At 43.8% G+C, this 24,772-nt stretch overlaps 1 protein-coding gene across 1 annotated transcript in view; it reads left to right on the top strand.

Annotated features, from left to right (window-relative positions):
* The first annotated feature begins 3,524 nt into the window (after positions 1-3,524).
* Positions 3,525-24,772, top strand: part of LOC311150572 (vascular endothelial growth factor receptor 1-like) — a 54,578-nt gene continuing 33,330 nt past the window's right edge. Inside the window, exons 1-6 of the mRNA XM_084188050.1 lie at positions 3,525-3,804; positions 9,913-10,018; positions 10,647-10,858; positions 12,672-12,796; positions 24,289-24,451; positions 24,579-24,715. Coding sequence (XP_084044176.1) covers positions 3,747-3,804; positions 9,913-10,018; positions 10,647-10,858; positions 12,672-12,796; positions 24,289-24,451; positions 24,579-24,715 — 801 coding nt within the window. The 5' untranslated portion in view covers positions 3,525-3,746. The remainder of the gene's footprint in view (positions 3,805-9,912; positions 10,019-10,646; positions 10,859-12,671; positions 12,797-24,288; positions 24,452-24,578; positions 24,716-24,772) is intronic.

The raw sequence follows: 24,772 nt of genomic DNA, 5'->3' as shown, positions 1-24,772 counted from the left end.
GATGGTTTGGGATGAGTCGGATGGCAGAGTGAAGGAAAAGCAGCCAACAAGTGCTCGGCATATGTGGGAACTCCTTCAAGACTGTTGGAAAACCGTTCCAGGTGAAGCTGGTTGAGAGAATGCCAAGAGTGTGCAAAGCTGTCATCAAGGCAAAGGGTCTCAAATATAAAATATATTTTGATATGTTTAACACTTTTTTGGTTACTAAGTGATTCCATATGTGTTATTTCATAGTTTTGATGTCTTCATTATTATTCTACAATGCAAAAATAGTAAAAATAAAGAAAAACCCTTGAATGAGTAGGTGTGTCCAAACTTTTGACTGGTGTCAATATATATATATATATATATATATATATATATATATATATATATATACATTTTGTAAATACATTTTCCTTTATTATTTTCCCCTAACCCTAACACCCCTCCCCTAATTGGAGTAAACTAATGGACAACAACACTTACGCTTCTACTTCCAGCTTATACATACTATATACATTTTACGGACACATTGTATTTTACAATAGTTATCTTTTGTTTGTTTTCAAAGCCATCCTTCAACTACCCTCAATCCCTCCTTTGTCAAAGTTTGTTTAATCGTTTAGACATGATGGTACTACTCAATGCTGCACCTCTGTCGAAGAGACCAGTTCCTCACAGTGGTCATTGTATGACATTACAACTCAATCACCCTCTTCCATTTCAATGATTTTTATACCACTTTTTAAGATGTTCATGTCAAAAACAATCCAGTTTATTCATTTGTGTTTAGATTATTGAAGGAGTTAAATCTCCACCATTTGTGTGTCATCTTTGTGTCCGTACGTTTTGTTTTGTTGCCTTGTGTTATGTTGTCTTGCCTATTTTTGCTCGTTTGTCTTTGTATGGTACATGTCTTTGTATAGTATATGTCTTTGTATAGTACATGTCTTTGTATAGTATATGTATTTGTATAGTACATGTTTTTGTATAGTATATGTCTTTGTATAGTACATGTCTTTGTATAGTACATGTCTTTGTATAGTACATGTCTTTGTATAGTATTTGTCTTTGTATAGTATATGTATTTGTATAGTATATGTATTTGTATAGTATATGTCTTTGTATAGTATATATCATTGTATAGTACATGTCTTTGTATAGTACATGTCTTTGTATAGTACATGTCTTTGTATAGTATATGTCTTTGTATAGTACAGTATATGTATTTGTATAGTATTTGTCTTTGTATAGTATATGTCTTTGTATAGTATATATCTTTGAATAGTACAGTATATGTCTTTGTGCAGTATTTGTCTTTGTATAGTATATGTATTTGTATAGTATTTGTCTTTGTATAGTATATGTCTTTGTAAAGTACAGTATATGTCTGAATGCTGATTGACTGACAGCCATGGTATATCAGACCGTATACCACGTGTATGACAAAACATTTATTTTTTACTGCTCTAATTACGTTGGTGTCTTTGTATAGTATAATGTCTTTGTATGGTATACCTACACAATTATTTTACTGTAGTACACGTGTCAAACTCATTCCATGGAGGGTCGTTTGTCTGCAGGTTTTCGCTCCAACCTTGTACTTGATTGATGAATTAAGGTCACTAATTAGTAAGGAACTCCCCTCACCTGATTGTCTAGGTCGTAATTGAAAGGAAAAAGCTAAAACCCGCAGACACTCTGCCCTCCGTGGAAGGAGTTTGACACTCCTGATGTACTAGGTTGTGAAGCTCAAACCATCATATGTTATTCAATGAGTCTCTCTCTAGGTGGCACTATTGTCTATATATTGTCTATACACTTGGGCCCAGTTTTTCAAAAGTTATTTATATGGATTTCTCCTATCTGATAGGATTAAATGCATAGAATAGAATTAATAGAATGGGAGTCCCCCATTCAAGCCAATGATTAATCCGTTCCATTCATTCTATTTCTATGCATTTCATCCTATCCGATAGGCGAAATCAAGGTAGATAACTTTTGGGTCCTGATAATTGGACTGCACATTCCACCAAAACTCATTAGACATTATAGATATCCTATTTATAAAGGTCAAATGGAAGGTGAATGTACTGTCCTTCACTAATACTTGTATTGTAATGGACTGCAGTCATTGGGTAGGGGAGGGAATGGCCGGCAGGGATGTAGCTCAGTTGGTAGAGCATGGCGTTTGCAACGCCAGGGTTGTGGGTTTGATTCCCACAGGGGGTATGAAAAAAAATAATGTATGCACTAACTGTAAGTCGCTCTGGATAAGAGCGTCTGCTAAATGACTAAAATGTAAATGTAAATGTATTGCATTCATTGGTCTATGGCAGTGGATGCTGCTTAGGGGAGAACGGCTCATGATAATGTCTGGAACGGAGTCAATGGAATGACATCAAACACCTGGAAACCATGTGTTTGATGTATTTGATACCATTCCACTAATTCCGCTCCTGCCATTACCAAGAGCCCGTTCTCCCCAATTAATGTGTCGCCAACCTCCTGTAGACAGTCATTGTTAGAGGGGTATCTCTACTTTACTGTTAATATTTTTGACTACTTTTTACTTAACTACATTCCTAAAGAAAATAATTTACTTTTTACTCCATACATTTTCCCTGACACCCAAAAGTACTCGTTACATTTTGAATGCTTAGCAGGAAAAGAAAATGGTCCAATTCACACTTATCAAGAGAACATCCCTGGTCATCCCTACTGCCTCTGATCTGGTGGACTCACTAAACACATGCTTTGTTTGTAAATGTTGTCTGAGTGTTGGAGTGTGACCCTGGCTATCCATAAATAAATAAAAACAAGAAAATGGTTCCATCTGGTTTGCTTTATATAAGGAATTTGGAATAATTTATATTTTTACTTTTGATACTTAAGCATAATTTAACAATTACATTTACTTTTGATACTTAAGTATATTTAAAACCAAATACTTTTAGACTTTTACTCAAGTAGTATTTTACTGGGTGACTTTCACTTTTACTTGAGTAATTTTCTATTAAGGTACCTTTACTTTTACTCAAGTATGACAATTGTGTACTTTTTCCACCAGTGCATACACCCACCATTGTCATAGGGAATGAACCCAGGTGGTGGAGATAGGAAGGCTCTGGTGACGTTTGGTAATGAAGGCTATTACTGGTCCGGTCAAAAGCTTGTAATTGTCTCAAGCAAGTCTCACTGTTTGCAATATACCCATTGCCTCCGTGCCTGTACTGAGATTTACGCATGTACCGTAATTGCTTGGGTATGCTTTTGCTTACTCGATGATTTGGGGTAAATCGTGTGATGATCTGGTGTTTGTGGGTCAAACAGGGTTTCAGTATAAGTACGTTGTCTTCATTGTTTTAATTAGTCCAGAGTGACTGTGTGAGGATGGGTACGGGCGTGGGACTCTGCTTTTACGCGCGATGGGTGTGTCTATGGACGTCACTGGAAGGCCCGTTATCCGGTAGCTATGGGAACTGTATAAAACTGGTCCCCAAGAGCACAATGTGAAAACGTTTTACTGGAGTTGATGCGTGGTGTCCTGTAGCGTGTTCTCCCACGGCTCTGCTCTGCTCTGTTCTCCTCTCCTCCCTTCAGGAAACCTGTCCTACTCATCAGAATCAATGCGAAGCAGCAGCGAGGAGCGCGCTGGTGGTGTGCTGTCTGTAGATTTCGATTCTCTGGAGAACAAGGACTAAACTCTCTGTTACACTTTTCTTCTTGCATACCTCTTTAGTGCGACGGGGAAGACGGACAACATGATTGGCTATATCTTCGTGGTTCTATGTGGATTGTCTGGCAGTGCGCTCGCAAAGGGTGAGTAGAGAGCTCAATGACTGCTGCAACAAGCCCTTTCATTGATGCAACAGTCCGATCACCTGTTGACCGCACCCTCACCATTCTGTCTCTTATGGACAAGTCACATAAAGTATTCCATATTCATGTGGGCTTAATTATATGATTGAATGTGTTTTTTAAAAAGTACAAATATGAATAGTTCTTCGTCAATTTGTTATGGACACATTAGGCATTATGCGTAAATACTGTCTGAATGCTTGACGCAGTAGGATGTTGACGCGCGTACATTGCCAACTTGCCATCTTTTAGTAGTAGTCCTATTGTGCAAGACCATGTAAGATGGATTCCCACATAATCAGGATGAACGTGCGTACTGCCACGTTAAAAAGATAGTATTGGCGTCAGGGGAACATTCTTCGAACGCTTAGCACTTGGCAGACAGATTAGCCAACATCCCGCGCTTTGAACATAAGGGGCCACAGGAGAAGGATTCTTGGCGCTTTCCCGTCTACTGTCTCATTTATCGGCCCATTGAAATATCAGTGTGGTCGTGTGGCAGGGGTGGTTGAAGAAGTGCGGTTCTTTTACAGCTAAGTGTTGTTTAGTAGATAAGCCCTGTCCCGTGGGATAGTTGTTTGGATAACGGGGACCTCTGTGGCCCGGCTTGGCCTCCGCCTCTCTGTGCGCGCTTTGGCCCCGGTTGAATCGCCACACACAGGGCGTTACTTCCTGAGGCTGATGAGTTTGTGAAAGGGAAGTTCTAATATAAATGAGTGCGGGGTCATGACCAGCACTAGGAAACTTTCTAGAGCGCAGGAAATGGCGCTAATCAGCGTTTATGGCTAAAACAGACGCATGGGGAGGAAACTGGGATGAACTGGCTCCTGTGTTCATAAAGTATGGCCGCAGCGCAGGACATATGGTTATTGGTCAACAACTCTTTACTAAATGGACCGAGTTTTTTTGTCACGTCAAACCTGATATAATGCCACAATTGTCCTCTTACATACAGTATTGTATTTGCAAAATTATTTTTATTCGTTTTAATGCAAGCTATTTTAACGGGTTGGATAATACAACTGGAGTAATTAATTACTTAATTCATTCAATTAATTGTTAAACATTGTCAGCACAATCTGTGTATTTTATATTCATTTGGTTGTTTACTATCATTACACTTTGATGTAGGCCAATGAAACAAGTTGAGGAACAATTCTTGCTTTTTTTCATATTCAGTAGGCCTACATTTATTACACTGACAAATATGAGCCTGTATTAGTTTAGGGAAAACAAACACAATACAGCAATTCAATCAAAAATATTTCACATTTATACCAGTGGAGCAAACATCAGTGGCATTTGCCATACTGTTTCTATTTCTTACTAGTGTGTTATGGTGTGCAGTGTCAGATAAGGATCTGAAAAGAATGCATTGTACCATGGAAACAGGATACAGGAGGCCAAACATTATTATGTCCCTCCAATGAAATGCAAATGTCACCACGCTTTGTAAAATAATTTCTGTGTTTTACATGATTAGAATAGCATGCACAACCCTTGAGGGAAAACTTGAGGAAAACTTGAAGGGAAATTATTACAAAATTCTCCTTTTGTAATCTTAGGCTACATCCAGCTCAGTAACTTACAGTCATGTCCTTGAACTCCAACTGATCCTCCACTTGTATGAAATGGCACTAGGGTTTGTTGGATGAAAGCTCCAGCTGTATTGAGTAACATGGGAAGGGGGGTTCTGGCCACTTTACAGCCTGTTGAAATGCCCCTTGGGCCCGTGCTGAGAGAGACTTGACTTCCCTTCCTCCTTTAAACTATTTACACCGAGATATAGACTCTGCTGCAGGACTCTCTGTGTGTGTGTGTGTGTGTGTGTGTGTGTGTGTGTGTGTGTGTTTGCGTGTGTGTGTGCGTGCGTGTGTGACTCAGAGTGGAAACAGAGGAAACAGTACCAGAGCAAGTAAAACTAGAGCTGCTGAAGGGGACATCCACTGGTAACCATGACAATTAATATTAGTAATGGGGGGGGGGTCACAGATGGGATAAAATGATAGATCAGTACTCAGTCTCAGTATAGTGATGTGTATGATCAGGAACATAGTAGAGAGAGGATACCATACTGGCGCACTGAAGTGAAGTTTCATTTTGGTAAAGTGAGAATGCTTGACATGCTGGTTATGACATGGAGGACCCAAAGAAAGGCTTTACCCAAAGCAGGAGGGCCTAGGAAGTCACACCCAGTCAGCTGTAGTATGACGAGTTATGATTAGAAACCACGCCAGATCAGTCATCAGTGTATATCCTACATTCACATACCCTGATGTTGCTGCAAGGCACAACTCATTGGTCTTTTGTAACACATCTCCTTTAAATCAATGCTTTTACAGTCATTTTTATATCGCTCAATACATTATTATGCATAATTTTATTTTTTCTCTCTTTATAGCTAAAACAATTTTAGTCAAGTGTACAGTATAGTGAACTAGATTTGTGTTTGTTCCAATAGGATGCAGTGTGAACTAGGTTTGTATTTGTTCCAATAGGATGCAGTGTGAACTAGGTTTGTGTTTGTTCCAATAGGATGCAGTGTGAACTAGGTTTGTGTTTGTTCCAATAGGATGCAGTGTGAACTAGGTTTGTGTTTGTTCCAATAGGATGCAGTGTGAACTAGGTTTGTGTTTGTTCCAATAGGATGCAGTGTGAACTAGGTTTGTGTTTGTTCCAATAGGATGCAGTGTGAACTAGGTTTGTGTTTGTTCCAATAGGATGCAGTGTGAACTAGGTTTGCATTTGTTCCAATAGGATGCAATGTGAACTAGGTTTGTGTTTGTTCCAATAGGATGCAGTGTGAACTAGGTTTGTGTTTGTTCCAATAGGATGCAATGTGAACTAGGTTTGTGTTTGTTCCAATAGGATGCAGTGTGAACTAGGTTTGTGTTTGTTCCAATAGGATGCAGTGTGAACTAGGTTTGTGTTTGTTCCAATAGGATGCAGTGTGAACTAGGTTTGTGTTTGTTCCAATAGGATGCAGTGTGAACTAGGTTTGTGTTTGTTCCAATAGGATGCAGTGTGAACTAGGTTTGTATTTGTTCCAATAGGATGCAGTGTGAACTAAGTTTGTGTTTGTTCCAATATGATGCAGTGTGAACTAGGTTTGTGTTTGTTCCAATAGGATGCAGTGTGAACTAGGTTTGTGTTTGTTCCAATAGGATGCAGTGTGAACTAGGTTTGTGTTTGTTCCAATAGGATGCAGTGTGAACTAGGTTTGTCTTTGTTCCAATAGGATGCAGTGTGAACTAGGTTTGTGTTTGTTCCAATAGGATGCAGTGTGAACTAGGTTTGTGTTTGTTCCAATAGGATGCAGTGTGAACTAGGTTTGTGTTTGTTCCAATAGGATGCAGTGTGAACTAGGTTTGTGTTTGTTCCAATAGGATGCAGTGTGAACTAGGTTTGTGTTTGTTCCAATAGGATGCAGTGTGAACTAGGTTTGTGTTTGTTCCAATAGGATGCAGTGTGAACTAGGTTTGTGTTTGTTCCAATAGGATGCAGTGTGAACTAGATTTGTGTTTGTTCCAATAGGATGCAGTGTGAACTAGATTTGTGTTTGTTCCAATAGGATGCAGTGTGAACTAGGTTTGTGTTTGTTCCAATAGGATGCAGTGTGAACTAGATTTGTATTTGTTCCAATAGGATGCAGTGTGAACTAGGTTTGTGTTTGTTCCAATAGGATGCAGCGTGAACTAGGTTTGTGTTTGTTCCAATAGGATGCAGTGTGAACTAGGTTTGTATTTGTTCCAATAGGATGCAGTGTGAACTAGGTTTGTGTTTGTTCCAATAGGATGCAGTGTGAACTAGATTTGTGTTTGTTCCAATAGGATGCAGAGTGAACTACGTTTGTGTTTGTTCCAATAGGATGCAGTGTGATCTAGGTTTGTGTTTGTTCCAATAGGATGCAGTGTGAACTAGGTTTGTGTTTGTTCCAATAGGATGCAGTGTGAACTAGGTTTGTGTTTGTTCCAATAGGATGCAGTGTGAACTAGGTTTGTGTTTGTTCCAATAGGATGCAGTGTGAACTAGGTTTGTGTTTGTTCCAATAGGATGCAGTGTGAACTAGGTTTGTGTTTGTTCCAATAGGATGCAGTGTGAACTAGGTTTGTGTTTGTTCTAATTAGATGCAGTGTGATCTAGTTTTTTGGGGCTGATTCAAGGACGTGTCTGTGTGAATGAAGTTTCCCTTTGGGCTGAGAGGAAGGAAGGGGGGATGGACAGCACCATTAATCTCTCATTCATTAATCTGAGCTACCATGAGGTGGTGTTGATTTTATTTGATATACAACATTGACACTGCTTAGTGCTCACACATTTCCACTGTGGTCATCAAGTAGTCTCACTGGCATGGGAACGAGGAAGTGACGAGGGTCAGTGGTGTTGCTGCCTGGGAGTGTCTGTGATGACACTGTCAGTTGATCTGTCAACACCCGGTGTTGTGGTCAGTTATTGCATTGTTCTCTGGTGTTTTTTGGATAATATTTTTTGGGGTCAGCATAGCTCTGGTACAGGGCTTTAGTTCGCATTCGTTCACTAACGCCCTGGACCAGAGCTAGGGTCAGCAATGTAACAGTGATCAGTGGTACTGGTCAATGGTGCTAGTGGTGGTTTCGCTGTGTCCATTATGTTGTTATCAGTTGGGTGCCGTCATAGCACTGCAGAGGTCTGTCGTGTTGGAATACAGCACACTCCTCTTATAAGAATCTCATTCTCAGTTGTTTTTTCCAAAGAGTTTTGACCATTGTGCACAGCTGATTCAGATAGCATTCTTTGTCATCTCCTCCCATAATAACAACAGTTACTGGTTGCTGAGCACAAACGGGCAGTGGTGTAAAGTACTTAAGTAAAAATACTTTCAAGTACTACTTAAGTCGTTTTTTGGGGTATCTGTACTCTTTACTTTAGTATTTTTATATATGACTACTTTTACTTTTATTTCACTACATTCCAAAAGAAAATAATGTACTTTTTACATTTTCCCTGACACCCAAAAGTACTCGTTACATTTTGAATGCTTAACAGGACAGGAAAATGGTCCAATTCACTCACTTCTCAAGATAACATCCCTGGGCATCCCTACTGCCTCTGATCTGGAGGGCTCACTAAACACAAATGCTTCATTTGTAAATGATGCCTGAGTGTTGGAGTGTGCCCCTGGCTATCCCTATTTTTTTTTAAACAAAAATTGTGCCGTCTGATTTGCTTATTATAAGGAATGTGAAATGATTTATACTTTTACTTTTGATACTTAAGTATATTTTTGCAACAAATACTTTTAGACTTTTACTCGAGTAGTATTTTTCTGGGTGAAATTTCACTTTTACTTGAGTCATTTTTTTATTAAGGTATCTTTACTTTTACTCAAGTATGACAATTGGGTACTTTTTCCACCACTGCATATGGGGACCAGCCTTGTGAGGGAGATCTGGGCTTCAGCCTAAATTCTCTCTTCTCTTCTCTCTCCCTGTATGGGGGCCAGCCTGGCCTGCAGCCGATAAGACATCTCTGTTCTCTCTCCCTGTATGGGGGCCAGCCTGGCCTGCAGCCGATAAGACATCTCTGTTCTCTCTCCCTGTATGGGGGCCAGCCTGGCCTGCAGCCGATAAGACATCTCTGTTCTCTCTCCCTGTATGGGGGGCCGGCCTGGCCTGCAGCCTATAAAACATCTCTGTTCTCTCTCCCTGTATGGGGGCCAGCCTGGCCTGCAGCCTATAAAACATCTCTGTTCTCTCTCCCTGTATGGGGGGCCAGCCTGGCCTGCAGCCTATAAAACATCTCTGTTCTCTCTCCCTGTATGGGGGCCAGCCTGGCCTGCAGCCAATAAGACATCTCTGTTCTCTCTCCCTGTATGGGGGCCAGCCTGGCCTGCAGCCTATAAAACATCTCTGTTCTCTCTCCCTGTATGGGGGCCAGCCTGGCCTGCAGCCGATAAGACATCTCTGTTCTCTCTCCCTGTATGGGGGCCAGCCTGGCCTGCAGCCTATAAAACATCTCTGTTCTCTCTCCCTGTATGGGGGCCGGCCTGGCCTGCAGCCGATAAGACATCTCTGTTCTCTCTCCCTGCAGGTAAAGTGGAGAGGGAGCCTAAGGGGAAGTTCAGTGTTCCTGTTCTGGATGTGAAGAGTCGACAGCTGGTCCTGGAGGCCAACCAGACGCTGACGATCCACTGCAGGTGAGTCTGGGGCAGGTAGTACAGGAGGTTGCTTAGGGGAGGACGGCTCATAAACATGTCCGGAATGGAGCAAATGGAATAGCATCAAACACATTGTTTCCATACCCTTTCACATATTCCGCTCTAGTCATTACCATGAGCCCATCCTCCCCAATTAAGGTGCCACTGATTCTGGCCAGATGAGCTTTTATATCAGGGACGTCAATCTCATTTTGCCCCATGGGCCACATTCTGTCTTCACCGAGGTCCGTAGGGCCGCACTTCAAATGTGTTATATTTCCTTGCAAAAGATTGGGCTCCCTGACTGTCTAGCATTCGTTAGATGACGGTTAGCTAGCTGGACAGAGTGAAGAGACTGTAAATGTAGGTCCATTATCATTTTTACACAGTTTCAATGTAGTTTTAGTAATTTAAATGTCGTAATTTAAATGTTTTTATTTTTTTTTATTTTTTTTTCTCAAACCACCTCGCGGGACAGATTGAATGGGCTTGCGGGCCGGATCAAGCCCGCGGGCCGTATGTTTGACACCCCTGTTTTATATGGACCAGTTTATGGTCAGCTTTTCAGAAGTTGAGGTGCGATGAGAGAGATGGAATGTTTTATACCATTTTACCTTTGGCCAATCAGGGGTCGGTGGGAGCTGTCGTGGGCGTTCCCTGGAGGTGTGGCCAGAGATCAGGAGAGGCTGCGATTGGAGGATTCTCGCTGTGGGAGGCAGAGCCAGCATTACTGCAGCCAACTGACGCTTAGCTCCGCCCAGGCCCAGCACACAGGATCGTTCCGGTGTCGGTACAGCCAACGGACGCGCAGGCAGAGCGCTGTCTATGTCTATGTCACAGGTAAGACGCGCCAGGTAGCATCTAACAACTACCAACTCACTCTGGGATTCGCTCATTGCAGTGTCTTGTACTCCCAAGTCTCTGTCAGAGCCACTCACAAATGCTAGAGGTCAGAAATGGGAATCAGGTTTAGGATATGAATCCTCTATATCTGTCTCTTTCTCACTCTGATTCTCTCTGTTAAACTCTCTCTCTCTCTTTCTCAATCACACTTTTTCTCTTTCTGTCTCTTTCTCTCTTTTTCTCTCTCTTTCTCTCTTTCTCTCTCCCCCTCTAACCCCTCTAACCCCTCCCTCTCCCCCCTCTCTCTCTCTCTCTCTCTCTCTCTCTCTCTCTCTCTCTCTCTCTCTCTCTCTCTCGCTCTTTCTCTCTCTCTCTCTCTCTCGCTCCCTCCCCCCTCTCTCTCTAATGGAGTGGTCAGTCAGTCTCTTTCTCTCTCTGTCTCTGTCTCAATGTTTATAGGTTCAGGTTAAACAGGATGTAGTTGGTGCTAAATACAGACCAATGTCAGAGAGACAATTATATCTAAACACTGTTTGTCCCAACAACACATCCTTCGTAATGACTCTGGCACAGTTTCTCCCTGCTAGCCTGTCTCTTTTCTTAGCCTCTCTCTCCCAGGTCTATATATAAAAACCTTTTTACTTTCGTTTACGTGCTACCTCGGGGCCAGGAATAGCCCAGCTGCTGAAAGGCTCAGGTTTGGGCAGAGTTTCCCAGGGCACCAGGCTTATCTGCTCCCCTCAGCCCTGCTCACAGCATCCTGTGCTGGGGGGCAGGCTGGAGGTCTACGGCAGGGAAGGTATAATGGGGGGGGGGGGGGGGGGGGGGGAGTAAGACATTTAAGCATGTTAACCCTCTCAAGGCTGCCGGCCCAGATGGCATCCCTAGCCGCGTCCTCAGAGCTTGTGCAGACCAGCTGGCTGGGGGGGGGGATGAAGGCCAGGCAGGATCCAGGGCCATCCAGGGGCAGAGGAGGCACAGTGACAGCCCTGTCTGCCCCTCTCTGCCCTTCCCTGTCCTGAGTAGGCTGGCTGAGCATGGAGCTGGGCCGGGGGCCAGAGGAGTGAGAGGAGCCAGGGTCACAGGGTAGGGCTACTGTTTGGCCAACAGGACCCCTGGGGTCCATCAATCGCTCCGGCCACCACGACCATTAGGCGTCCGACTCCATTGCCCGCTCTGCTCTCACCCTCCGGTCCCTCCTGCAACCTCGCTAGCTCCTTTATATGGAATCAAAGCAGCAGGAGGAAGCCCTGTAGTCCAGGCCACTAGTCCTTTGGGTACTTTTGTTCAGAGATTATGCTTTCCTTGAATAACACAGTACAGTAGCTGACAAACAATGAGGTGAGCTCCACCCACCCACGTCTTTCAATGGCACAGTGATATTAGAGCACAGGGAAGAAACGCAATGTATCTGGAAGGAACACTGGCTTTTTGATAACCTCTAAACAATCTGTGTGTGTTTATTGTTGACTCCAGATCAATGTTTGCTGAATGGTATTTTGTATGGGTGGGTGGGTGGGTGGGTGGGTGGGTGGGTGTGTGTGTGTGTGTGTGTGTGTGTGTGTGCATGTGTGTGCTTATTGTTGATTGTTTTCTGCTGAATAGCCATCTATACAATACGTGATTATGAGGGTGTGCTTGCATGCGTGCGTGCGTGCGTGCGTACATGAGTATGCACACGTGATGTTGTGTTCTGTGACATCTGTCTGTGTGTACCTGTGATGCGTGTGTGTGTGTCTGTGACATGTGTGTCTGTGCGTGTCCATGTGCGTGTGTGTAGCTATCCCTAACCTCAGTGTTGTGGTTTCAGACAGACAGCAGCCATTTGTGGAGGAGCAGATTGACAGTCCAGACGTGGTGTATATGAAGGAGAGCCAGCCACTGGTCTTCCCCTGTAGGGTCACCAACCCTGACGCCACCGTCTCATTGGTCAAGGTGAGTTCCCTTCACCCTGGCACCCAATCAGATTCTCTGACACACACACACACACACAAACACCAGACCCGGCAGCAGACCCGGCTTGCGTGTTCACAATTTATTTAATGGCTGTATTTGTAAAGACCATAGGCAGCTCGTGAGTTTCAAGTTCGGGGAAGCTTACGATTTATCCTACCATTTCTACCGATCTATCATAATTTTTATATGCTCATTTTCTTGGAACAGTTTCATTTCAATAATAATAATTTTGTTTCTCAAAATCATTGGTTAATCATAAAAATCGGAAGTAAAATGATAAAAATCTAAAAGTTAAAATTAAACAATGGCGAGAGCGCCAGCCACTTCCATATGGACACATTGATACACTGTGATCCATTGGCGGCTAAAGAAATGAGCTCATAGAACTCAGAGATGGCCTATAGGCCAATGCAGCGGTAGGCCTGTAACTTCCATCGTCAAGTAAGTAAAATACATAGTCCTAAAGCTGACAAATAGAAACAGTAGAAAATATCCTGATAAATTCTGGTTCTTTCAATCACATTCATCTCTCTTCTCCGCCTGTCTGCCTCCCTTTCTATCTGTGTTGACTTGAGCTATTGCTAGTGAAGTGCAACATTGTGTCAAATCATCACTGAATCTGGCCAAAAGCTGTTGCTAGAAAACTTGCCACATTGTATCAACTAGCCTATTCTGGGCCCTCAGAGTTTCCTGCGCCAGTGAGCTCGGGACATAAAGCTGTTTTTTATGACGTTTCCACTGGCTATATGGGAACGTTTCCACTGGCTATATGGGAACGTTTCCACTGGCTATATGGGAACGTTTCCACTGGCTATATGGGAACGTTTCCACTGGCTATATGGGAACGTTTCCACTGGCTATATGGGAACGTTTCCACTGGCTGTATGGGAACGTTTCCACTGGCTATATGGGAACGTTTCCACTGGCTATATGGGAATGTTTCCACTGGCTATATGGGAACGTTTCCACTGGCTGTATGGGAACGTTTCCACTGGCTGTATGGGAACGTTTCCACTGGCTATATGGGAAAGTTTCCACTGGCTATATGGGAACGTTTCCACTGGCTGTATGGGAACGTTTCCACTGGCTGTATGGGAACGTTTCCACTGGCTATATGGGAAAGTTTCCACTGGCTATATGGGAACGTTTCCACTGGCTGTATGGGAACGTTTCCACTGGCTGTATGGGAACGTTTCCACTGGCTATATGGAAACGTTTCTCCTGGCTATATGGGATCATCAGATCATGATATTTTGCTCTTTCACACCGAGGCTTGGTGATTATCGGGGGGAGATTGTTGGAAAGATTTTTCTAATACTAAGGAACTATCATTTGCAATGGATGTTAAAAAACAGACTTCATTGACTTGTGTGAGACGAAGAAAAAATTAGTGGTGAGTTAAGACAATCAGCAATCACACATTGCCAAATGGGCACATTCCTACATATACATTCGTTCTGGAGGGAGACGCACCATATCTCCAGCACACACCCCTCCCCTTCTTTTTGACGCAACATTTTAAATTATACCCAAGACACATTATCCTCACACATACAGTGAGGGAAAAAAGTATTTGATCCCCTGCTGATTTTGTACGTTTGCCCACTGACAAAGACATGATCAGTCTATAATTTTAATGGTAGGTTTATTTGAACAGTGAGAGACAGAATAACAACAACAAAATCCAGAAAAACGCATGTAAAAAATGTTATAAATTGATTTGCATTTTAATGAGGGAAATAAGTAAGGTATGTGGAAACCTGCTCGTCGAACATCTCATTCCAAAATCATGGGCATTAATATGGAATTGGTCTCCCCTTTGCTGCTATAACAGCCTCCACTATTCTGGGAAGGCTTTCCATTAGATTTTGGAACATTGCTGCGGGGACTTGCTTCCATTGAGCCACAAGAGCATTAGTGAGGTCGGGCACTGATGTTAGGCAATTAGGAATGGCTCGCAGTCGGCGTTCCAATTCATCCCAAAGGTGTTAGATGGGGTTGAGGTCAGGGCTCTGTGCAGGCCAGTCAAGTTCTTCCACACCAATCTCGACAAACCATTTCTGTACAGATCTTGCTTTGTGCTTGGGGGGATTGTCATGCTGAAACAGGAAAGGGCCTTCCCCAAACTGTTGCCACAAAGTTGGAAGCACAGAATCGTCTAGAATGTCATTGTATGCTGTATGTAGCGTTAAGATTTCCCTTCACTGGAACTAAGGGGCCTAGCCCGAACCATGAAAAACAGCCCTAGACCATTATTCCTCCTCCATCAAACTTTACAGTTGGCACTATGCATTATGGCAGGAAGCGTTTCCTGGCATCCGCCAAACCCAGATTCATCCGTCGGACTGCCAGATGGTGAAGCGTGATTCATCACTCCAGCAGTTTCCACTGCTCCAGAGTGCAATGGCAGCGAGCTTTACACCACTCCAGCCGACGCTTGGCATTGCGCATGGTGATCTTAGGCTTGTGTGCGGCTGCTCGGCCATGGAAACCCATTTCATGAAGCTCCCGACGAACAGTTTTTGTGCTGACGTTACTTCCAGGGGCAGTTTGGAACTCGGCAGTGAGTGATTTTTCTTCAGCACTCGGGGGTCCCGTTCTGTGAGCTGCAGAAATTTGACGAACTGACTTGTTGGAAAGGCGGCATCCTATGACGGTGCCACAATGAAAGTCACTGAGCTCTTCAGTAAGACCATTCTACTGCCAATGTTTGTCTATGGAGATTGCATGGCTGTGTGCTCGATTTTATACACCTGTCAGCAATGGGTGTGGCTGAAATAGCCAAATCCACTCATTTGAAGGGGTGTCCACATACAATCAGCTAGACCTATTGACATGCGCAAGCTAATGATATTCTATGGCTGACAATTTACTTTAGGGCACTGCAGCATTCTAACAGCGCACTGTTCACCTGCCAACTTTCCTTTCCAATTCGCAAGAGGCTGAAACCAGAGATCTGTATATAATGACGAGATGCTAATGTCTCCGCCCTGACAATGGGAGTCTTTGTCCCAAAGGTGGGAAGGCAGGCGAGAAGCTTAGGTCTTCATATTATTCCCATAGAAACACATTGGGCTTATACTGGACAGATTTTGGCGAGAGTGAGCCCTCTCGCTTAGCCTCTTCCTCTCTGCTGAAACTATATCACCGGAGAAAGCATCCGAGCGAGCAAAACAGCGCCCCTCTACAGTGCATTCGGAAAGTATTCAGACCCCTTGACTTTCTCCACATTTTGTTATGTTACAGCCTTATTCTAAAATGAATTAAATAAATGTTTTTCCTCATCAATCTACACACAATACCCCATAAGGACAAAGCAGAAACAGGTTTTTCGAATAAAATAAATAAATCATTAAAAACTTATTTACATAAGTATTCAGACCCTTTGCTATGAGACTCGAAATGGAGCTCCAGTGCATTCTGTTTCCATTGATCATTCTTGAGATGTTTCTACAACTTCATTGAAGTACACCTGTGGTAAATGCAATTGATTGGACATGATTTGGAAAGGCACACACCTGTCTATATAAGGTCCCACAGTTGACAGTGCATGTCAGAGCAAAAACCAAGCCATGAGGTTGAAGGAATTGTACGTAGAGCTCCGAGACAGGATTGTGTCAAGGTACAGATTTGGGGAAGGGTACCAAAACATTTCTGCAGCATTGAAGGTCCCCAAGAATACAGTGGCCTCCATCATTCTTAAATGGAAGAAGTTTGGAACCACCAAGACTCTTCCTAGAGCTGGCCGCCCGGCCAAACGGAGCAATCAGGGGAGAAAGGCCTTGAACCCGATGTTCACTCTGACAGAGCTCCAGAGTTCCTCTGGGGAGAACCTTCCAGAAGGACATCCATCTCTACAGCACTCCACCAATCAGGCCTTTAGGGTAGAGTGGCCAGACGGAAGCCGCTCCTCAGTAAACGGCACATGACAGCCCGCTTGGAGTTTGCCAAAAGGCACCTAAAGGACTCTCAGACCATGAGAAACAAGATTATCTGGTCTGATGAAGCTAAGACTGAACTCTTTGGCCTGAATGCCAAGCGTCACATCTGGAGGAAACCTGGCACCAACCCTACGGTGAAGCATGGTGGTGGCAGCATCATGCTGTGGGGATGTTTGTCAGCGGCAGGGACTGGTAGACTAGTCAGGATAGAGGGAAAGATGAACGGAGCAAAGTACAGAGAGATCCTTGATGAAAATCTGCTCCAGAGTGCTCAGGACCTCAGACTGGGGCAAAGGTTCACCTTTCAACAGAACAACAACCCTAAGCACACAGCCAAGACAACGCAGGAGTGGCTTCGGGATAAGTCTCTGAATGTCCTTGAGTGGCCCAGCCAGAGCCAGGATTTGAACCCAATCGAACATTTCTGGAGAGACCTGAAAATAGCTGTGCAGTGACATTCCCCATTCAACCTGACAGAGCTTGAGAGGATCTGCAGAGAAGAATGGGAGAAACTCCCCAAATACAGGTGTGCCAAGCTTGTAGCGTCAAACCCAAGAAGACTCAAGGCTGTAATCGCTGCCAAAGGTGCTTCAATAAAGTACTGAGTAAAGGGTTTGAATACTTATGTAAATGTAATATTTCCGTTTTTAATTTGTAAATAATGTGCAAATATTTCTAAAAACCTGTTTTTGCTTTGTCATTATGGGGTATTGTGTGTAGATCGATGAGGGGAATAAACTATTTAATCAATTTTAGAATAAGGCTGTAACATAACAAAATGTGGAAAAAGTGAAGGGGTCTGAATACTTTCCGAATGCACTGTATATGTAGTCCGTGTATCTGATGCTGTCTGGCCAGAAATAGTATGACATGCCATGCTCTTTTGGTCCAGACAGCATCAGATACATGGTCTACACATACTGAGACAGAAGGGCACTGTTTCGCTCACTCGGATGTTTTAACTAAGATTGACCCGTCTTTCTGTTGGCGTGCGTCTCAGTCAAATAAATGATAAATATTTCAATATTTTATTTGGAAGGGCAAGGAGGTATGGTAGGGCGGGCCAGGCCCGCATAACGCCGGGTTCTGACACACACACACAAAACCTGAAAGATGTAGTTTAATATATTACTAGAACCTCAAAACAAGTCACATTCTCCACCTCAGGTACTCAACTTTACAATCGAAATCACTCTCCCTTCCACTTATTCTGAGTGACAGCCTGTTTCTGCTTCAGACAGCTTGTCAGTGTATTGTCAAACATGGAAAGACAACAATGTAGTGTTGTTGTCAGGTACCTAGCTTTTTCCACAACTAGCACTCCTGACTACATCTTAGAACAATACACTTCTCTCTGTTTCTCCATCAGCACTCCAATCTGTACACAAGTCACAGTCCGGTTGTTTCTCCTAGGACAGATCATTGTTCTCATCTTGGCAACCGTTCTGCCTTGGAGTGTGTGTGTCCGTTTGTTTGTGTCAGTCTGTGGATACGTGTGAAAGTGTGCGGATGTGTTTGTGAGTGTTGGTGCCTGAGTGGTGAGTAAGTGAGAGAGTGTGAGGTAAGTGCAATGAAGTGCAATTTGTGTGTGTGTGCATGCGTGGGTGCTGTTTGTGGCAACGTCTCAGTGTGTCAGAGATGCCTCTTTTTTACTGCTGTGTTCCGAGTGAGCGGCGCCCACGGTTTCCTCTGTCGTCCTGTTGGCACTGTTGTTACCCCCGGAGACAGGACGTGGGGTCTGGAGTGCCCCCTGTCTCCGCCAACCCTCCCCTCTACTCACACACCCCCCCTCTCCTAAGGCGGTCTGGCTGCCAACCTCCTCCTGATTCCTTAACCAGCTGGTATCCTGGCCAGAGGAAGCTGAGGTGCCAGTAGTAATGGGCTGGACTGACTGGCGCTAGCAAGGCAAGGCATGCCCCTCAGGCAGATCTGTTAAGAGTAGTATTGTACGTAGGTAGCCTCTTCTGTGGCAGAGATTGCACAGTTTGATCAATACAATTGAACAACATTCAGGTGAGGGGAGTGGGCTACTGGCAGTTTATCAGGTTAATGAATGAATTGTCTTTCCAAGGAGAGTTTCAGGAAACGGAAAAAGAGCCAAAGAACCAAACGAACCCCTCAGTCATCTCTCACTCTCCTCTCGTCCCTGGCTCTCCCTTCAGGATGTGCCTTGGACCTGACCCTGAAACGAAGCGCGGCAGAACACACACACACTTCACTTCACTTCTGTTTGCTCTCTGTGTTTACTTCCTGCTCCCATCTCCACACAAATGCCCGAACCTGAGCCACAAAGGTAATTATTCTAAAAATACCCCCTGTTCCCTCGTCCCCTCCCTCCCGCCATCCGTCCCGACCTGGCCCAGCATTTCGAACCTGGAGTCCACTCCTCACACACACACTCTGTCACACTCTGTCACACACTCTGTCACACACTCTGTCACACTCTGTCACACACTCTGTCATACACTATGGAGTGTGTTTTTTTCCTGGAAGGATTTTGCGCTCTGCCTGGATCTTTAATCTGTCCGGCCCACCTCTCAGCAGGGAACAATTGCCCAGGGGGCCATTCTTTCTTGCTGCAGCCGTGAAAGTGACCCGGTCGGGCGAGGAGGCGAGGCGAGGGGAGAGGAGGTGTAGTATGACTTGGGGTCCAATTCAGTCCAGTCTGAGTGTCTATATCCTGTAGTAACAGGATGTGAGTAGATGGACTGAAGTCACATTTCCCACATCCTGACTTTTCGCTCACCCTCCAACCGCCCTCAACCCATCTCCACCCTACAGTAACACAATACTCTTTCTCTACAGCAGTGCTCACCAACCTTTACTGACCACTTCAAGTCACTTTCTGAGTCAAAATGCAAGCCGAGATCTACCGCTCAGATTATTTTTAAACATGACTTGTAAGCCTATGCAAACACAAAATGTAAGCCTATGCAACTTTAAGCAATTAAAAACAGTTCTGTAGCAGTGAGGTTTGTGCAGTAGGCTATAGGCCCAATACATTATCACTGCATTGACTGTGCTTGAATTACCCTGCCAATGTTGTTCTTCTCAGACCATTGACATTTTATTTAAAACATGTAGGTATATGATCACACTGGTAATAGATCATTTGCTGTATTACTTGTGAGGCACAGCTAAGTAAGCATAATAATTTACTTCTTTTTTTACTGGACTGGTGGCCTGCATCCAATGTTCCCTCTAACTCTTTTCAGCACTGAGCAAATTTCAGGTCTGCTGAGCGCAAAATTTGAAAGTTGTGAAAATTCTGTGCAACTTCCGGCAGGCGTTTACAGTGAACACTGAGGCTGTACCCGCTTTAAGTTACTGTTATAACAGTGGCCAAGTAGGATCATAATGTAGGCCTACCAGAGTGGCCTATCATCAAAAACAATGGAGAAAATCGCATCCCATAACATTTTAACATGGAAATAGCTGTTCTATCATTCAGCCTACAGTAGCAGCCAATCTGTGGTGTTCAATGCCTACATTGCATGAGACTTTTGAAAAAACAAACATGCAGGGCTTGAGATTAACCTGTTTATCCACTTGTCCTTCAGACAAGGAGGTGACTGAAAATGTTGTGTTTGATGCAAGAAACCACTTTACAAAATAAAATGTATTATTATTCCCATACCATTATTACAGAGAATCAGACTAATTATGCTAACCTCTGTCTATTGGCTACTTAGCTTTTTCAAGACTGTCTCAAAATAAAACACTTCTCCTTTAAGACATAAAAAAAGCTCTTTACCTGACTTGCTTTTCAAAGATGGCTAGAAATGCACACATTTTGTGCTCTTGTTGGAAGCAACCACTCCCCCATTGTTGCCTAGAAATGAGCTATAACTGGGCTAATAACTCACTAACTAGCAAAGAATATGAACAAATGTACACACGTGGCTACAAACAGCTCTCACTTTGAACTCAAAACAAGCGCATCTACTCGCGACCGCTCATACTGTAGCCTAAACACAGTCCAGTTCAAAGTGAATGGCACAGATCCATATATGGCAATGGCTATTTGTATATAGGCCTACTGCAGCTCTAATTGGTTATGGCGTAACCAATCTGTGCCTGAGTTGTACCTGTCAATGCAACAGAATCACACTAAAATATGCTCTGCCTGAAAGAAAATATCTTGCACAGTTATTTTTGCATACTAAATCTTGCATAGTTTGTTTTGTTTCAGAATATTACATTGAAAGTGGCTAATATTGCGTTGATTTGATCACAATTCCCACAGTTGAGGGAAACGTTGATAGTGTTCATTAAAGGGGGAAAATGTAGAAAGTTGAATGAAGTTCAATTTAGTGCTTCTCTGCGCGGGCACATATTTCTTCTGCGTGGCAGTCCGGGGAGCTGCACGCCCGAGCACGCGCATGCGTGCAGCTTAGAGGGCACATTGCCTGCATCCGATGGTCAGTCTGAGGGGAGGGAGGGAGCAGAGGTGAGGCTGCCTCTCACCCGCCTCACCGTCCCTCCACCCTCTTTCCCTCCGATGAGAAAAGGGGACACCGTCTTCCAGCTGATGGCGAAACTCAAGTCGCAATGCATTAATTCTGCCTCATGCACTAATTCATGTTGTTACTCCTATGACCAGAGAAAGTTAAATATTCCTCGACATTAAAAAAGACACAAGCCGCTAATAATAACAACGCAAGCTTATCGAACACTTTGCTATACTCATTCATTACAGCTGCAGTACTGGTTGTAAAGTGTGGAAGTAGGGAGAACTCGCATTTTATGGCTTATAAAAGTGTTGAATACACAGTGTTGACAGTGCTGAATAACAACTTAAACATGAACTTACACATAAAAACAGCAGCTCTTTGCTGTAGTCGTTGAGTTTTGAAATCTCACATTATCAACTTTGCTGTGCGTTCGAGGCTTCTTTTTACAGTCTATGGCTCAAGGAAACTGTGCAGACACAGTGATCTGAGCTATCTGATTGGCCTGCGGTAGGCCTATAGGTGCACTTGATTTGCTGTCTGGGCCTTCCGGGTAGGCGGAGTTCTACCTTCAGACACATGAAATGGTTCAAATTGGGAACACTTTGCCGTCCTGGCGCTAGGGCTTCTGAATCAAGTGCACCTACCTCCAACAGCGCGAAACAAATAATAGGAACGCAAGGCTTTATCGTTGGGTTTTTTACAGAAATGTTTGGGGATCGACTAGGAATGCCTTGGAGATCGACCTGTCGATCGTGATCGACCGGTTGGTGACCACTGCTCTACAGTAACACAATACTCTGTCTCCACAGTAACACAAGACTCTGCCTCTACAGTAACACAAGACTCTGTCTCCACAGTAACACAAGACTCTGCCTCTACAGTAACACAAGACTCTGCCTCTACAGTAACACAAGACTCTGCCTCTACAGTAACACAAGACTCTGTCTCTACAGTAACACAAGACTGTCTCCACAGTAACACAATACTATGTCTCCACACTAACACAAGACTCTGTCTCTACAGTAACACAAGACTGTCTCCACAGTAACACAATACTCTGTCTCCACAGTAACACAAGACTCTGTCTCTACAGTAACACAAGACTCTGTCTCCACAGTAACACAATACTCTGTCTCCACAGTAACACAAGACTCTGTCTCCACAGTAACACAAGACTCTGCCTCTACAGTAACACAATACTCTGTCTCCACAGTAACACAAGACTCTGTCTCCACAGTAACACAAGACTCTGTCTCTACAGTAACACAAGACTCTGCCTCTACAGTAACACAATACTCTGTCTCCACAGTAACACAAGACTCTGCCTCTACACTAACACAAGACTGTCTCCACAGTAACACAAGACTCTGCCTCTACAGTAACACAAGACTGTCTCCACAGTAACACAATACTCTGTCTCCACAGTAACACAAGACTCTGTCTCTACAGTAACACAAGACTCTGCCTCTACAGTAACACAATACTCTGTCTCTACAGTAACACAAGACTCTGTCTCCACAGTAACACAAGACTCTGTCTCTACACTAACACAATACTCTGTCTCCACAGTAACACAAGATTCTGTCTCCACAGTAACACAAGACTCTGCCTCTACAGTAACACAAGACTCTGCCTCTACAGTAACACAATACTCTGTCTCCACAGTAACACAAGACTCTGTCTCCACAGTAACACAATACTCTGCCTCTACAGTAACACAAGACTCTGCCTCTACAGTAACACAAGACTCTGTCTCTACAGTAACACAAGACTCTGTCTCCACAGTAACACAAGACTCTGTCTCTACAGTAACACAAGACTCTGTCTCCACAGTAACACAAGACTCTGTCTCTACAGTAACACAAGACTCTGTCTCCACAGTAACACAAGACTCTGTCTCCACAGTAACACAAGATTCTGTCTCCACAGTAACACAATACTCTGCCTCTACAGTAACACAAGACTCTGCCTCTACAGTAACACAAGACTCTGTCTCCACAGTAACACAAGACTCTGTCTCCACAGTAACACAAGACTCTGCCTCCACAGTAACACAAGACTCTGTCTCCACAGTAACACAAGACTCTGTCTCCACAGTAACACAAGACTCTGTCTCTACAGTAACACAAGACTCTGCCTCTACAGTAACACAAGACTCTGCCTCTACAGTAACACAATACTCTGTCTCCACAGTAACACAAGACTCTGTCTCCACAGTAACACAATACTCTGCCTCTACAGTAACACAAGACTCTGCCTCTACAGTAACACAAGACTCTGCCTCTACAGTAACACAAGACTCTGTCTCCACAGTAACACAAGACTCTGTCTCTACAGTAACACAAGACTCTGCCTCTACAGTAACACAAGACTCTGTCTCTACAGTAGCACAAGACTCTGCCTCTACAGTAGCACAAGACTCTGTCTCTACAGTAACACAAGACTCTGCCTCTACAGTAACACAAGACTCTGCCTCTACAGTAGCACAAGACTCTGCCTCTACAGTAGCACAAGACTCTGTCTCTACAGTAGCACAAGACTCTGTCTCCACAGTAACACAAGACTCTGTCTCCACAGACAGAATCCGCATCAGCAGGGTGAAAATGTCTGAGCATTTACGTAATGTCAGTGTCTGTCGTTGAGAGCGTATTGTGAGGTTGTCAAGTTACTTTGTTTAGTTTTATTGCAACAATAATATTCATCATGTTTTAACATTGTTGCCTCATGTTAGTCCTTAATAGCCCCCATGTTGTTCTGTTTGGTTGTGTGTTCATGATTTGCTCAGGAGTTGTGAATGTGTGCAGTGTTGGTATGGTTGTGTTGTGTTCAGGATGTTGTTGTTGTTCTGAATAGCTCATTACATGATTGTGTTGAGTTCATGATTGGTTGGTGGTTGAGTTCACAAAATAGTTGTGGTTGTGTTGAGTTCATGAAGTGGCTGTGGTTGATGACCATGTTTTCTTATCCCTGACCGCAAGTTGATCATATCCCAGAACCAGACATTGCTTCTGTGTCTTTGCTTTTATGAGACTGTCTTTATGGTTGTGGTCTTGACCGTGTGTGTTCATGCCTCCAGTTCCCTGACCAGGAGTTGACCCCAGACCAGAGGAACATAGTGTGGAACAGCAGACAGGGCTTCCTCATCCACAGTCCCACCTACTTCTACATCGGCCTGTTCTCCTGCAAGACCACTGTCAACGGGACCACACACTCCCTCAGTTACCTCACACACAGACAAGGTGAGCACACACACACACATGCACAAACACACGCGCCTAATGAAAAATCCAGCAGATTCTATAAATTGCAAATATTCAAATGTCTTATCCCCTCTCTTTAACCCCTCCCCCCACCCCCCTACTCCAGTGAATAAGATCATGGAGGTGTATCTGAACAGTACAAGTCCAGTCCAGGCTCTACAGGGGGAGAGTCTGGCCATCAACTGTACTGTCACTGCAGAGTGGAACAGCAGAGTGTCCATCAGTTGGGACTACCCTGGACAGGTAGGACCTTATGAAGTACACTAGAATTGCGGCGTGCACTACTAAGAAGTGCACTAC

The sequence above is a fragment of the Coregonus lavaretus genome (assembly GCF_964263955.1).
Source record: "Coregonus lavaretus genome assembly, chromosome: 2".
In the NCBI taxonomy this organism is placed as follows: domain Eukaryota; kingdom Metazoa; phylum Chordata; class Actinopteri; order Salmoniformes; family Salmonidae; genus Coregonus; species Coregonus lavaretus.
The sequence above is the reverse complement of the archived record's forward strand: the minus strand, read 5'-3'. Positions and strand labels throughout refer to the sequence as shown.